General features: G+C 47.0%; 2 protein-coding genes across 2 annotated transcripts; both read left to right on the top strand.

Annotated features, from left to right (window-relative positions):
* Positions 1-1458: 1458 nt before the first annotated feature.
* LOC144169974 (UPF0729 protein C18orf32 homolog) lies at positions 1459-7033 on the top strand. Its single transcript, XM_077699452.1, has 3 exons — positions 1459-1605; positions 3103-3289; positions 6716-7033. Exons 2-3 carry the CDS (start codon positions 3134-3136, stop codon positions 6815-6817), a joined length of 258 nt encoding a protein of 85 aa, XP_077555578.1. The 5' UTR covers positions 1459-1605; positions 3103-3133; the 3' UTR covers positions 6818-7033.
* A 3039-nt stretch (positions 7034-10072) lies between these two features.
* On the top strand, positions 10073-13383 carry LOC144167640 (calmodulin-like). The gene is made up of 2 exons (XM_077696830.1): positions 10073-11098; positions 13173-13383. The coding sequence occupies exons 1-2, from the start codon at positions 10508-10510 to the stop codon at positions 13347-13349; spliced, it is 768 nt and encodes a 255-aa protein (XP_077552956.1). The 5' UTR covers positions 10073-10507; the 3' UTR covers positions 13350-13383.
* The last annotated feature ends 390 nt before the right edge of the window (positions 13384-13773 follow it).

Below are 13773 nucleotides of genomic sequence, written 5' to 3'. Positions count from 1 at the left end.
TAATTTTTGCCTTTTATGCATATCAAGTTTTTATTTACTCCCACATCTTTTGGTCCCCTTTTATTCTATTTTGACTTGTCATGTTTATTTTGAATAACAAAATTGCTAGTCTTGCAAAAGTTGCTCAGTGTGCTTATTGCTGCATTTAAGGTGTGTATAGACGCTTTACCTAAGTCAAATTTGTCAGGCCACACGAAATGCAGTGAAATGTGGTTATGCTGTCCCATCCATGCAATATCAAAGTTGTTTTAGATGAAAGAACTGGTTTGCGAGAGAACCGCTGAGAGAACTGGTTTGCGAGTATTTTCCTCCTTTCCCGGCTGCTTATGGAAAATGGTGTATACAACCTGGAGCTCCAGTAGCAGCGGGTCTGGCGTGTCTTTAAGCTCCAGGTGTGTGGCACTGACGAAAGCGCTTCGTCCTCTGTGCGTTAGAAGAGCTGCGTCAGTGTACAATGCGCAGTAACCTTTGGGGATGGTGGTATCTGAGGTTGGCGAAAGAACGACTCCTTGAGGAGTACCCCTTCCTCCAACCGACAAAATGTGGGTTACGAGGTCACCCACGTGTATGACAGCTGTCCTGTCTGAAAGAAAGTCTTTGATGTAGTTATAGGTGCTTCTCTCTCTCTGAGGTTGGCGCTGGCTGGCCATGGTGACAAAGCTTCGTTGTTTTGTTGTCCTATTGGTTGTCATTGTTGTGTACCGCCGTGGTGGAAGTCACGGGTGGCTCACTACAGAAATGGGAATAAAGGGCTGCGGCTACAGGTATATAAAAATGCTGGAGCTTTCTTGCTTCTTCACGCTGGTTTACAAGCTCCGTGATAGTACTGAGTCGGGCGTGTTACTGTAAGATGGGATGAACGACTATATGCTGTGCCCCGTCTCGTCCTCCCATCACGAGGGCGCCATGTGTTTGGGCACGGGATAAAAGGGCTGCGTCGACGTCGTCAATTGTACAGGCCTTGCTGTGTGCACGTGGACGACTTTGGTGCCTGCGCCAACTCGCTCGCGTGTGGCGCAGAACGTGGAGGGGCGGGACTTGGACTGCCTCCATGGGCTGGAGGAAACTGATGGAGTCTGAGGAACTCTGGAGGTATAAACAGCCATACCTAACTTTCGTACCCTCTAGAGCTCTCATCATTTTGTCATGTACATAAACGTCACTATCGTTAAGACCTCGGACCGTCAGTCTTGGCGTCGGTCTCGTTTGAATTTAGCGCGTTATTGCTCTAGGGGCACAAAGCGCAGAAAGGCGCCAACACGTCGGCGTCGAAAGTGCGTAAATACGTCGAATTTTTCAGCCAAAATACATATTTTTTGTAATAAACGCAGTAACGTCGCGTTATGTGACCGATCCGATAATTCAACGATTTAGCTCGGACATCATGAAGCACGCTTGGCGGCGCAGTAGGCGCAAGGCAGCTGTGCCTGGCTGTGCAGCCGTGCAGCTGTCGTCAACAGGAAGCGATCAGCGCGACTGGAGAAGCCGGAGAAGCGCACAAAACCACGCGAATGCAGCTGTAATGTAACGGTTAGTTACTTCACTAAGGCCAGGGACAGGTTTCGAGCTATTAAACTTCATCGGTACAGTTTTTCCGTACGCCAGGTGAGTAGTGCATGTTTCAACAACCCGCTGTTTTTCGCATGAGCATATCGCGGTCCTACTGCATACCCAACTCGCTGCGACTCGTTAGCCGTCGGGAATGTTAAGATTTGTTTAAGATGACGCCATTACGTTTACTGTCCTTCCTAGCATTGCTCTGTAATGTGCTTATCGAACAAAACGCTACTGCTTTTTTTTTTTTTTACAAGTGACCCAACGTCTCCGCACCCCTGCCGTACAAGCAGCGTGTGATGTGCGTTGAAAGACCGCACCCTAATTGCATCACAGTGAATTTCTTTCACAGGCAGTTCTTCTTGGAATATTTTAGGTCAGTTACATCTAAGCAAACACTGCGCTTGCTGAAGGCCAATCAGGAGCACCAGTCGATCGCTTGAGGCGTGAACTAGGGGCCTCCAGCCCCGTTGTAATCGAACTTTTCAGTTTTCACGTGTTGCAAAGACGCTCACAGGCCACCCCATGGTCCGCGGAGTTATCCGCGGCAGCGCAGTTGAGTTTCCATCCAATGCAGCATCTTTTTCCTCCATGCAATGAAGAGTAAAAGTGATGAAGCGTTCTGCAGTTTTGAGACCATTCAAAAAATTTCCGTGGCGAAATCACAACCCGGGCACGTTTAACGCAAATCGTGCGTAATTTGGCTTGATAAATATAAATACATGTCGATGAGATGCAACTTTTTGAGGCATTTCCCGCACCGACTGACTGACGTCATCTGGTGACATCACCCGCGTCATTCAACGTGAGAGCATCACGGAAGCGCCTCGCACTCTGCTCTGGCTGTATGCCGCGGAAATCGATATAAATGTCAGGAACTTGGATTGGCCGTTTTCTTATTGTTATCTTGAGAGTTCAGTTGTGCTCTAGTTTTCCAATCCTGGTCAAATGTAAAAAACCAGAGCTTAACCTTCATCGTCTGGATCACCGGACACTTGCTTCCACACGGTTATAAATGAAGCGCCCCATTAGGTTGCGTTAGGTTGAACTCCCATCGCCAGATCTTTGTTTTCTGAGTGGCTGTCCTCTTTGTCTGCTCCCCCCATGTACTTCACGGGAGAATTTCGCTGGCCCTTAATTCAGTGAAGAGGAGGAGGAATAATTTGCATACTGAAAATTTAGGGGAGGTTGTGACCACTGGGCGTAGGACTTTTGCAATGCATTCCACCACCCAACGCTGCCTCTCATCGATCGATGAAAGGGATAAGTGTTTTCGGGGCACACCCACAGTGTGGCACACGGTGTCATCGTCTTCGCAAAGGGTGCATGAGTGAAAGGTACTGACAAGGGTGATGAAGTTGTGTGCGACACGGAAGGATCTTCACATCGCTAATGTCGCATGCATGTCTCTGTAGTTGCCCTTTCAGTGAGGATTGGTCCTCTCTTTGTAGCAGCAAGTGGGGGAGTGTCAGGCTCTGTCTTGCATGGTTATTCTTTGAGGCTAAATCATCCATTCAAACTGTACTACCTGGTCGCCATTGCCCGCAGCTGTTTGGTGGGGACTCTAAGGCGGCTAGCCATGGTGTGCATTCCGTGCATCATTGCCCCGGTGCTGCTGTACATCTGGTACCGGTTCATCCAGCCCATTGTGCTCTCCATCTGGAACCCATGGGCGAAGAAGGAGATCCGCATGGACGCTGCCGGAGATGCGCCTGGCAAAGAGAAGTCGAGCACTGTAAGTCACACTCAAGTGAGGTGGTGGGAACAGCGGTGGCACTTTGCTGTTTTTTGGCCCCCTGCATGCATTTCGGTTTGTAGTTTTACCACATCAGAGCAATTCAGCTGGTTGTACTTGCCATCGTAAAGTAAAAGCAGTGGGGAAAGACACAGCGCTGCTTATTAAAGGGGCCATGAAGACGAAATGTATGTTTGGTTCATTCAAAATATTGCCCCATCAGAATACCACTGATACCATTTTTAACACAAACTTCACTGAAATAAACTGTGTATTGAAGAAAAAAACGGGAGGCATGCAGCTCGCCACCTACTTTTCAGCACTTGAGTTGATCCACTTGTGTGATTGGTCGAGACTAACAAAATCAAACACAAATTAAACACAGATCGAAGCTTTGCAGACTGAGCTACGTGCATAATTTTTTTATGCAGTAAGAATGGTGGGGTAAAAAGGTTCCAGAAATTCCAAATAAACACATGAACCAGTACATTTTCATGTGAAACCCTGCCTCCTGCCATCCGCTGTGCACGTAGTCGTAGAGTTTTCATTTTCCCGGAGGGGGCAGGGACACGGCAGGCAGCCCAATTTCGTCTTCCATTAACTTGAACTCAGATATCTCAAAATATTGGTTAAGCCGAAACTTTTTTTCGCCGTGCATTTACCTCCCATAGGCGCCATGTATTTGCCCCCCCCCTTTGAAATGTTTTTTTCAGGGGACTGCGGATTTCTGTAAATTTTGACGAGAGGACACAAGGCAAAGTTCGCTACAGGCACATGATCACATCTCCATTCTAACGTGTAGATGCCACTGTGCGCCGAACGCGGTCGTGAACGGCAAATTTGCGCTGTACAAGGTCGAGGATCCCATTACCGGAATGCTGTCCGACGCCTACATTGTTGGAGAGAGCTGTGGACGATGCAGCTGATAATGTGGACGAAAAGGAGCCTTGATAAGTGCCTATAATTCAGAAACAGAGATGCGGGGCCTGCTTTGCAACAAGGTAGAATGTGGCTGTGGTGACCAAGAATTGATGCGATGCATTGAGCAGCTCGAGCACATTTTTCTGGGACCAGGGGAAACGTGGAACAGGCTAGCATCATGCAGTTCTTTCTTCCGCAATAATAACAATTCGTTCTTCCTGTGGACGTTTTTCCCTTTATTAAGAAACCTCCTCTGTGCAGTGGATCTTTTGTTACCAATATTAGTTCTTATTTCAGTGACCTGGCCACAAATTTTCGGCATTTTGCTTTACTCGAAACTCTGCTTATTTCAAAAATTTCACCGGATTTTACGACTTTGAGTTAACGAGGAATTACTGTATATGTATATATATATATATATATATATATGTATATATATATGTACACATGATTGCGTGCATGAAATAAAAGGATGCATGTGTGGAAACTTACCATTTATCCTGTTATTTTTATGGACCTGGAGGTGGCATCTGTGCACATAAATATTTTAGGAGGCTGGAGACGCCAACAGTAATACTGAAGTTTTTTACGTTAACACTTTCTGGTGCAAGTTCACTAACCTGGAGGAAAACACGAAGAATGATCCTAATGATAGCTCTGGCTGCTTCGCAACAGGTTTTGTAAGAACGAGTGAGGTTATGTCTTAGCCGTCCAAGAAACTGGTGAGCTTCTGCCCGGTGAGCTTTTGGCCAATAAGCTTTTGGCCTGAGCTTATGTCCGATTCCCTGCCTAACACCCTTTACCATAAAGTTTGAGCACCCCCCTCCCCTTCCGAAAAAAATGCCCGGTTATGCCACTGCTTATTTCCATTTATGTTTGTAAATTGGGAAAATGAGGCCCCATCAGTGTCAATGTATGCTTACATGTGAAGATTATTTCCCATTTTTGCTGCTTCATGAAAAAATGCTCTGTACCACCTCTGACATTCCCTCGCTGTTACAACTAAACCCCTCATTTTTGAACATTTGAAACATACACTAACAACCAACCTATTTCATAATGCCATTGTAAGGGGGGATGGCAAGGAGTTTCACGGCGGTGCGTTCACCAGTGCCAATCCGCGTGATTTTTTTTTTCACAACAAGACACAATAGAGAACACCGACATGTACATGTAGGTTTTTTTTTCCATGCGGCGAACCACCTTTTATAATTTCTTAGGAAGGAGGAGGGTGGCAGAAAGGAAATTTTCTCTGGGTAGCCAGAGGGAGGGAGGTGCAAGACGTCGTCCCCTGCGAGGAAGCAGGCATGTGCCCCGCTCCCTCTTGTAGATGACGCCTGTGGCTGTGCACACTATTTTTACGCAACACCAGCCAACTGGCATAAATGACACTGCCACTTACGTAACCCCGTATGTTAAGTCATACTCAATGTTTCATGAAACACTTGCTTTCAAAAAACGATAGCTGACCCTTGCGCCCAGCAGCATCGCTGTATCATCTAAGAAGGCTGGCAGCAACCAAGTGCGTTTTGGTATATCTCATAACACTTTACAGGTTTTGTTGCATTGCAGCATTTGGATAGAGACACTGTGAGGTTGACGTGCTAACCTTCCATACCTGCCTCCAGTACGTCATCGTTGACATCACAAAAAGTGTTATGCAGTGGGAGAATTAAAATTGTGGCATCAGTTGCTAAATTTCTCAGTGAATAAAGCTTTATTGGCTGCCGGACAAGTACTTTGTCACCCCAATCTTTTGAGTTTGGTGGCTGCCCAGCAACAACAAGTGAATTTTTGTTGATGCATATAAGGTTTACATGCCGGAGTAACATAGCGGCTAGGGCAAGTGAGCAACGTAGTGGTTTGGACAAGTTTGTACAAATTCATCTTGTAACACAGTGCAAACACTTGAGGACAGAGGCAATGGAAAGACACGCAAGCACTTACTACCAAGTGGTTTTTTTTTTTGTTTTTTTTTTTCTTAAGAAAGAAGCACATGTGTAATGCTCATGTTCTTTCAGTATTACCTCTATGTTCTTTTGTTGAATAGAAAACTAGTTAATAGTCAGTGCTTGTGTGTTTTTTTTATTGTCTCTGTCCTTGTGTGTTTACGCTGTGTTACAAAGTTGATATATATACTATGGAGCCAAAAAAAGCACGAAAGTAGTAGTCCTTCTTTATTGTAACAACTTACGTATTGAATGATTGTAGCGAGATTGAAATTATCTGTTTGACAGTATTACAACAGCACATGATCAGTTCCTACTAAAATTTATGGTTCCTGCCTGTTTGGCCAAAAGCTTCTTATGGAACTGAAATGTTCTCCAAAAAATGCTACTTCACACATCAGGCAGGGGTTTTAGAACTGTTTGTCTGTTTGAAATGTTTTCTCAGGCGTAGTTCTTTTATGTGAAAATTATTGAAATTAAGTATGATGGGTGGCCTTGTTAGGCCAGCTAGCCATGGGATCCGCAATGGGTTTTATTTTATTTTATTTTTGTGCAGGCTGCCGATGATGCCACCATAGACGGAGCCGACCAAGCCAAGCTTGCCAACGGCCTTTCTGGGCCTACCTCTGATTCCGGAGAAGACAAGAAGACAAGCTAGTCAGCTGACCGAGAACATTCGCCATTGTTATCATTCCTGGTTCAGCAGTGTTTAAATTTGTTTTTTCTCTTTACTTTCTGAATTTCTTTTTGTCTGCCTGTCGCTGCTATATTGTTCTTGTTTTGTGGCAGCTAGCAGCTTAAGCTGGCTGTGGTATTGTATTTAATTTAGTTGCCCATGAGGTATCGGGCAGGAATAAATTTTTGCATTCTGTGATCTATCGTCCCTTGGTTATGCATTTAAGCCTGTTTATTCTTTAGTACTTATGAAAAAATATTCGAATGGTGTCCTTTACTCTTTTATTTATGCATAAGCATTGCCGTAACAAGAACACTGATTGCTTGTCTTTGACATTTGTTTCAGGGGTTTTGAGAGAAAGGGTTTAGTTGTTTGGGAGTGATGAATGTTGGCTTTTATGCATTCATTTTTTTGGCCTGTTTCGATATCCTCCACCCACTTAACCTGCAAGTTCCAGGCCTGATGACCTGTGGTAATCTGTTGTGTGCTGTTGAGACTGCACTTGGGGAGAGGACATTTTAGCTCAAATGTATTGCAAAAAAAAAAAAAAAAAAAATGGGGAAGTCGTGTAATGCCAATGATGGCCAACGGGTGGACCATCTATTGAACAGAACTGCTGCCAAGGGATAGCAATCGAAATATGGGAATATACAAAGGACTTGATTGAAGGATGAAATTCAAAACTTTGGGGGCAAAAAGTGGACTCTAAAAACCTGTGTCAGGAGTGGTTGGAAATCTCTGAGAAAAGCCTTTGTTCTGCAGTGGACACAAATGGGGTGTTAATAAAAGGAAGCGAGTCCATTACAAGTTTAGTTAAGATAGAGAAGTAGCAAAAATATAGTCAGTGTGTGGGAGGTGGTGGGTAGGGAAACAGCACAAAGGCTTGACAACACAATAGCATTGACGGGACATTCAAGATTTCACTTGCCTCTGGTTGCCCTACCCAAACTCTCTTGGCCTAAGAAGGCCGTTTTATTGCACCATTGCAACACATAATATGAATAAATTCACATTCCATCTACCGATTAGATATTTGCTACGCAAATTGCTCTCACCCTGATTTGCTTGGCTAGCAGCTACACATTGACTTCAGCGCGCTTCACCCTCTGCTTGTATGTCACTCGGCAAAGCAACAATTATCCACTGATGCAACATAAGTTTCCCAGCCAAATTTTCAAGGCAAGACCTGATGCCGTCGAGAACTTCTAGGAGGGCCTGGCAATGGTTTAATTCCTCCAAATTGTAGTGTCACCCATCTTGACCCCGGTGCCCCCTGTTGATGTTGAAGGCTGTTCAAGGTGGCTATATCTTCACAGGTTTTGTCCTGATACTGTCTACCATGATCACAAGGAAATGTAACGTCTCTGCAAACTTGTTTTCCAGTGTTTCCAGCAGTCCTTCTGCACTTGATGTTCTTGCCATTCCTGATTGCCGTTTTAATGAGATGAACAGATTTTATGTGCTCAATTCAGAGGATGTAGTTTGGCGCTAAATCGTGTTGTTTGTGCAAAACCAGATGAGAAACTTGACTACACTTTTGTACAAAAGAAAAAAATGTGCATACGGTTTAGCTGTGCCAATCATGGGATGTGCTAAAGTAGCATACAGTCCTGCTTACAAGGCATTGTCCAGCGCCCCACTGTGGATACCCATACAAGAATGCCCATACAAGGGTTGAGTATGGGCACAGATTACTTGCGTGCTATGGCAGCATACATTCCCACTTGTAAACCGTCGCCCAATAGCCACTGTGGGTATGTGTATCAGTAATAGCAGGAACTGCTAGCTGCATGCAAGAACTTAGGCCTGATGTTTCGTTTTGAGGTCTTACGACGTCAACTGCTACCCGCAGTTGACGTACGAGTACTTTTTCCAATAGGTACTGCTTGATGGTGGTAGACCTCAAAGCGCGACATTTTGCTAACATCCCATGTTTTGTATGAGACTTTTGGCAACCTTCAAGTTAAGCCTTACGACGCGCCAGCAATGTCATGCTCATACTTGTTGCCCGCACCCTCTGCTGAGCGGCAACCAGGGGCGGATCCAGGTTTTTCCTGAGGGGGGAGTCAGCTTCTACCAGTGATGATGATGATGATGATGATAAAATGGAGGATGAGGATAGTAGTGTTTTTTTATTCAGCTGAAATATTTCAAACCATAAATACAAGAAATAGAAAAAAATATTAAACTAGACTTTTTCTACGACCTGAGGGGTCATCTTCTAGGTGGTACAAATTCCCAAATTGAGGGGGGGGTCAGGACATCCGGACCCCCCCTCTGGATCCGCCAGTGGCGGCAACCTTTGTGCAAGAGTTATAAACCGGAAAAAATGAAGGAAGCTCGCACTAACGCATAAGACTTGAAGGTAGCGAAGCTGGGTGCAACCTTTACGACCATCACATCGGTTTGAGTCCACAATTGCAGCCGATTTGCTGCTTCTTCGCTGCCGCAACGACATTTACTCCGTCGTTACTAAAAGTGTGAGCGTCCTTCATTGTTTTGGGAGTACCATAATCATTGGACGTCACCTTGGAGGGGCATACGCTATGACGTGTCTTTCTTGTTCCAAGCAAGTGTTGCCACAACTACGGCGAACGCTGGAGGTTTTTTTTTTTTTTTCCAATCTTTCTGGGTGGGCATGCTTCGCTTGGCAAACGTGCGCCGGGGACGCTGGGCGGTCGCCGCGAGGCACGCACACACGAGCGCTAGGAATTTTCTTGGATTTTTTTTAACTGCCCTGCGGTCACCGCAGTTTTGGCCAATCTTTCTAAGTGGGTATGCTTGGCTTGACAAACGTGCGCCGGGGACGCTGGGCGGTCGCCGCGAGGCACGCCCTTACTTGCGCTCAGAATTTTCTTGGTATTTTCAACAGCGGACACACAAAATAACGATTTTCTAAGCAGCTTCGCTGTTAGATTACGGGAGGCTTCACACACTGGCTTTCGGGAGAGGAGGGGGGAGGGGTGTTATACCTAAGGTCCCTGGGGACCTTAGTTATACCAGGACACCAACGCCGCCTATCATTAAAGCGTGCCGATAATTATGTCCCTGTCGCAAGCTACATATACCATGCGTGGTCACGCCACTCGTTACAACTTATGGGAATCGTGGAGATCCACGATCCAGAAATATGTGAGCTGCCGCCTTCATATGATGCGCAGCTACAGCCGCGCTCCCAGCACGTCACGCCGTTGCCCTACGGCACGGCGCTTTCCACAACGCTCGCTATTTGCAACCAAAGCAGCAGCGGGTGAAAATGTTTATTTCTTATTTAATGTTTTCATTGGTCCTGATTTGCAAGTCGAGGCATGCTATAGTTACCATCACCATTATCAGCCCGTTTAGCTCCACTGTAGGGCGAAGGCCTCTCCCATTGACCTCCAGCCAGACCTGGCCTCTTCCCGAGTCCATTCCTTGCCTCCGAATTTTCTTATTTCGTCCCTCCATCGAGCTAATGGCATGTCCTTCCTTCTAAACCTGTCCCTTAGTGCGGACGCTACAATGATGGACGAAAACATTTTACTTCAGTCCGGCTTTAGTCGAAATACGTATTTAGCTTTTAGGGAACCCTCTGAACCACGGCAAAGCGGCGAAGAGAGCAGGCCGCGGCTATCCGAGTAGTATATATGGTCGTGGGCGTGAGGCGATTGGCCATATCGGGACGATAGAAGCATGCCACGAAGAGACCTGCGGGTGCGCACGCGGTCGCAGCGAGGGCGCGTGTGTGGGCCCGCGAGCGGCGCGCGCATGAAGCGCTCCTCGGGCCGCCGCAAACCACCGCAGTCGCAGGAAGGCTCGGACGCGCCCCAGGCCGCCTCCAAAGAGGGAGCACCGGCTGCAGGCACGACAGGCTCAGCACCGGCGGCGCAGGCCGACGCGGGCAAGGCGTCTTCCAGCGAGAAGGGCGCCAAGAAGACGAAGAAGGAGCCCTCGAAGAAGGCCAGCGGCAGCAGCAGCAGCAAGCCGGCGGCACTGTCCGTGACGCTACCGGCCGGCATGCAGCTCTCCGAGGACGTGATCGCCGAGTTCCGCGAGGCGTTCGCGCTGTTCGACAAGGACGGCGACGGCGTGATCACCACCAAGGAGCTGGGCACCGTGATGCGCGCCCTGGGCCAGAACCCGACCGAGGCCGAGCTCAAGGACATGATCGCCGAGGTGGACATCGACAACAACGGCACCATCGACTTCCCGGAGTTCCTCGCCATGATGACCAAGAAGGCGCGCACCATGGACACCGAAGAGGAGATCCGCGAAGCCTTCAAGGTGAGTCTTCGGCCTCCGCGGACAGAGCATGGGGGGGTGCATGCAGACCTCGCCGGTGCGTACGTGTCTGCTTGTGATCGCCTAGCGCCCCGACGTGGATGCGCAGGGTCTCCCACGCTGCGTATGTGGAAGTCCACTCCCACTTTTTTTTTTTTTTTTTTTTGCTCCCGCGTGTAACCGGCATAACGATATTCGTGCGATTTGTCTCCTTTGGCCGAACTAACTTAAGAACGGCCGAACTTAATATCTATTTGCCTCAACATCCTGAACGCAGTGTACCCGCGGGAAACATACCGTACTTACCCGATTCTAACGCGCACTTTTTTTCCAGAAAAATAGGTGGAAAAATCGCATGCGCGTTAGAATCGGATACGAAACCGAAACAGCGGAAATTTCGTCCCACCCATCACCATCGCCATGTCAAGATGGCACTAGAGCTTTTTTAGCAACGATTTTTCGGACGCAGGAAGCATAGGCGCCTAGGCTTTTCTATCGGCGTTCGCACAAATCGTCAAATCGTTCCACTTGCGCGCTTGATAACAGCAATGGCAGCAGCGGCTCTCACGCGTTCAAAACGAGCGGTCGGCTGAAGCGTGCGCCTCTGGAGAAGCTCGCGGGATGGGCGTGAGGCGTGGGCCACGATCCCATCGACCATGGTTGACCGTTAGTTCAGAAGTGTGGCATCGCGAACGCGCTTGACGGCACCGAGGATGAGATGTTGTGGTCAGCGCAGAGCGACGAGGAGTGAGATGAGTGAGATTACTTCGGGAAATAAATCACCCGTTTCTCTCGCATTCGTTTTTCTTGCTCACACAGTTCCGTGCGCGTTACAATCGGAGGTGCAAGTTTTATCGGTTTTTTGTCAGGAAAATCGGGTGCGCGTTAGAATCGGGTAATTACGGTATTGATCTAATGATTGCCGCTACGACTCCTGTAGCTATAGCGCCCAGTTTTTCTCTCTCCTGCTCCGCAATTTTTTTTTTTTTCGGGTGCAATCCAGGGCTGGCAGTCGACGCCGCTAGGGAAAGATTTGCCTCGCCAGTCCGAAAGAGCTTTCAGTGAACTTTTGACAAAACAAGCTATATGCCTGCTCACGTGCGCGACCCGACATCAGACAACGCCGGGCATTCGTCGCGTTTAGTTCGCCAGTTCATTGATATGGTCGTTTATCGAATTCTCCTTTCCTGTCTGGTTCTTAGAACGTCCTTGCAGCGCGAAACAAGTCTAGGATATGCCAAACGCTTTTTTTATAGGTGCGTCACGAGCCAAGGATACGCTTGGAAGATAATCAACTTTTAAGACCTAAAAGATAAATAGGTCGGACCAGTTTGCGTTTGCTCTGCAATGCCTGCATCCGTGTTAACAGATTTCGGCAGTTCACTGGTGTAATGCGAAATAATATTAAAGCGTTATCAATTGTATAGCTATTGTATGAATAATTGCTGGGGAGCTAGCTCTTGCTGGAAATTTTGACTAAAGTGGCTTAATTGGTGCATTACGAATGCAGTGGGCTCCAAACGACGAAATCGGCTGCTAACATATGGGGTCAGGTATCTTGTAGAAGTTGATGCTATATTAGGTATGGGGGACAGCCTGCTATAGCTACCCCTTTTCACCTATGAGAGGAACATGTATCCATAAAATCATGATTTTGTTTATCACCGATGTCTTTCTTGCAAGAATACTTCTTATAAATAAAGCTGGTGAATTTCGCAGTCCTCATTGATATTAATGTGACTTGTGAATTCAATTCAACCTTGGATCAACGGAGCACTTTAATTACACATTTCTTCGAGATCCAGGATCAGATCATCGCATGCGCAACACCTTTTGTGTCCTGGGACAGAGAGTGGGGCTGTGTTTAGTCAACTCCTGTTTCATGCCTGTCGGGACATCGGCTTGACGCTAGTGGAAGTTTTGCAATCGGAAACCTGTCAATTAACCCAGCACAGCACGATTAAGCCTTGCTTTATATGATTCATGACATGTACATGCATGGCATGGAGGGGAAAAAAGTTTTTTTTTTCCTCCATGATGCATGGCGTCTTAACACGCAAATTTTCTTTTTGCGTAGGTTTTCGACAGGGACGGGAACGGGTTCATCACTGCGGCGGAGCTTCGGCACGTGATGACCACTCTGGGAGAAAAACTGACAAACGAAGAAGTCGACGCAATGATACGAGAAGCCGACGTCGACGGTGACGGCCAAATTAACTACGACGAGTTCGTAGCACTTATGACCTCGAAGTAGACATCGAAACCACCGCGTTCTCTCGCTGACTCTTTTTTTTGTCACCGTCACAAGAACAGTTCCTGTGAGCACAATCTAATTAAAGCCTTGCGGTTAAACCAGAGTCTCGCGGTTTGATGTTTTAGCACCCAAATTGTAACCGCGGCATTTATCTAGCGATAATATCACCATGAAACAGGCTATCTCCTTGTTTCCAGATTGGACAATATATCGAGGCCATATCTAAGTGGCACCATTGCCAAAGAGCGGATGGCTTGCTGAGCATTTTAAAATACTTTACTGACATATCCACAAAGGAACCTGTGCAAATTATATTCTGTTCGCGCGAATCAATTAATGGCTGGTGATTTCAATGACCCTCATTGCGACGGGAGTACCAGATAGCAAAATGAAGGGGCAAGCTAGTTGAATATGCATCTTCGAA

Source organism: Haemaphysalis longicornis, unplaced genomic scaffold (assembly GCF_048455015.1).
Source record: "Haemaphysalis longicornis isolate Haplotype H1 unplaced genomic scaffold, Haemaphysalis longicornis Haplotype H1 scaffold_2, whole genome shotgun sequence".
NCBI lineage: Eukaryota > Metazoa > Arthropoda > Arachnida > Ixodida > Ixodidae > Haemaphysalis > Haemaphysalis longicornis.
This window is presented reverse-complemented; position numbering and strand designations above follow the sequence as displayed.

Coding starts and splice junctions, on each gene's coding strand:
- LOC144169974 (XM_077699452.1), top strand. CDS start 3,134: ATGGTGTGCATTCCGTGCATCATTGCCCCGGTGCTGCTGTACATCTGG. Junction 3,290..6,715: donor GCAAAGAGAAGTCGAGCACT/GTAAGTCACACT, acceptor ATTTTTGTGCAG/GCTGCCGATGATGCCACCAT.
- LOC144167640 (XM_077696830.1), top strand. CDS start 10,508: ATGCCACGAAGAGACCTGCGGGTGCGCACGCGGTCGCAGCGAGGGCGC. Junction 11,099..13,172: donor AGATCCGCGAAGCCTTCAAG/GTGAGTCTTCGG, acceptor CTTTTTGCGTAG/GTTTTCGACAGGGACGGGAA.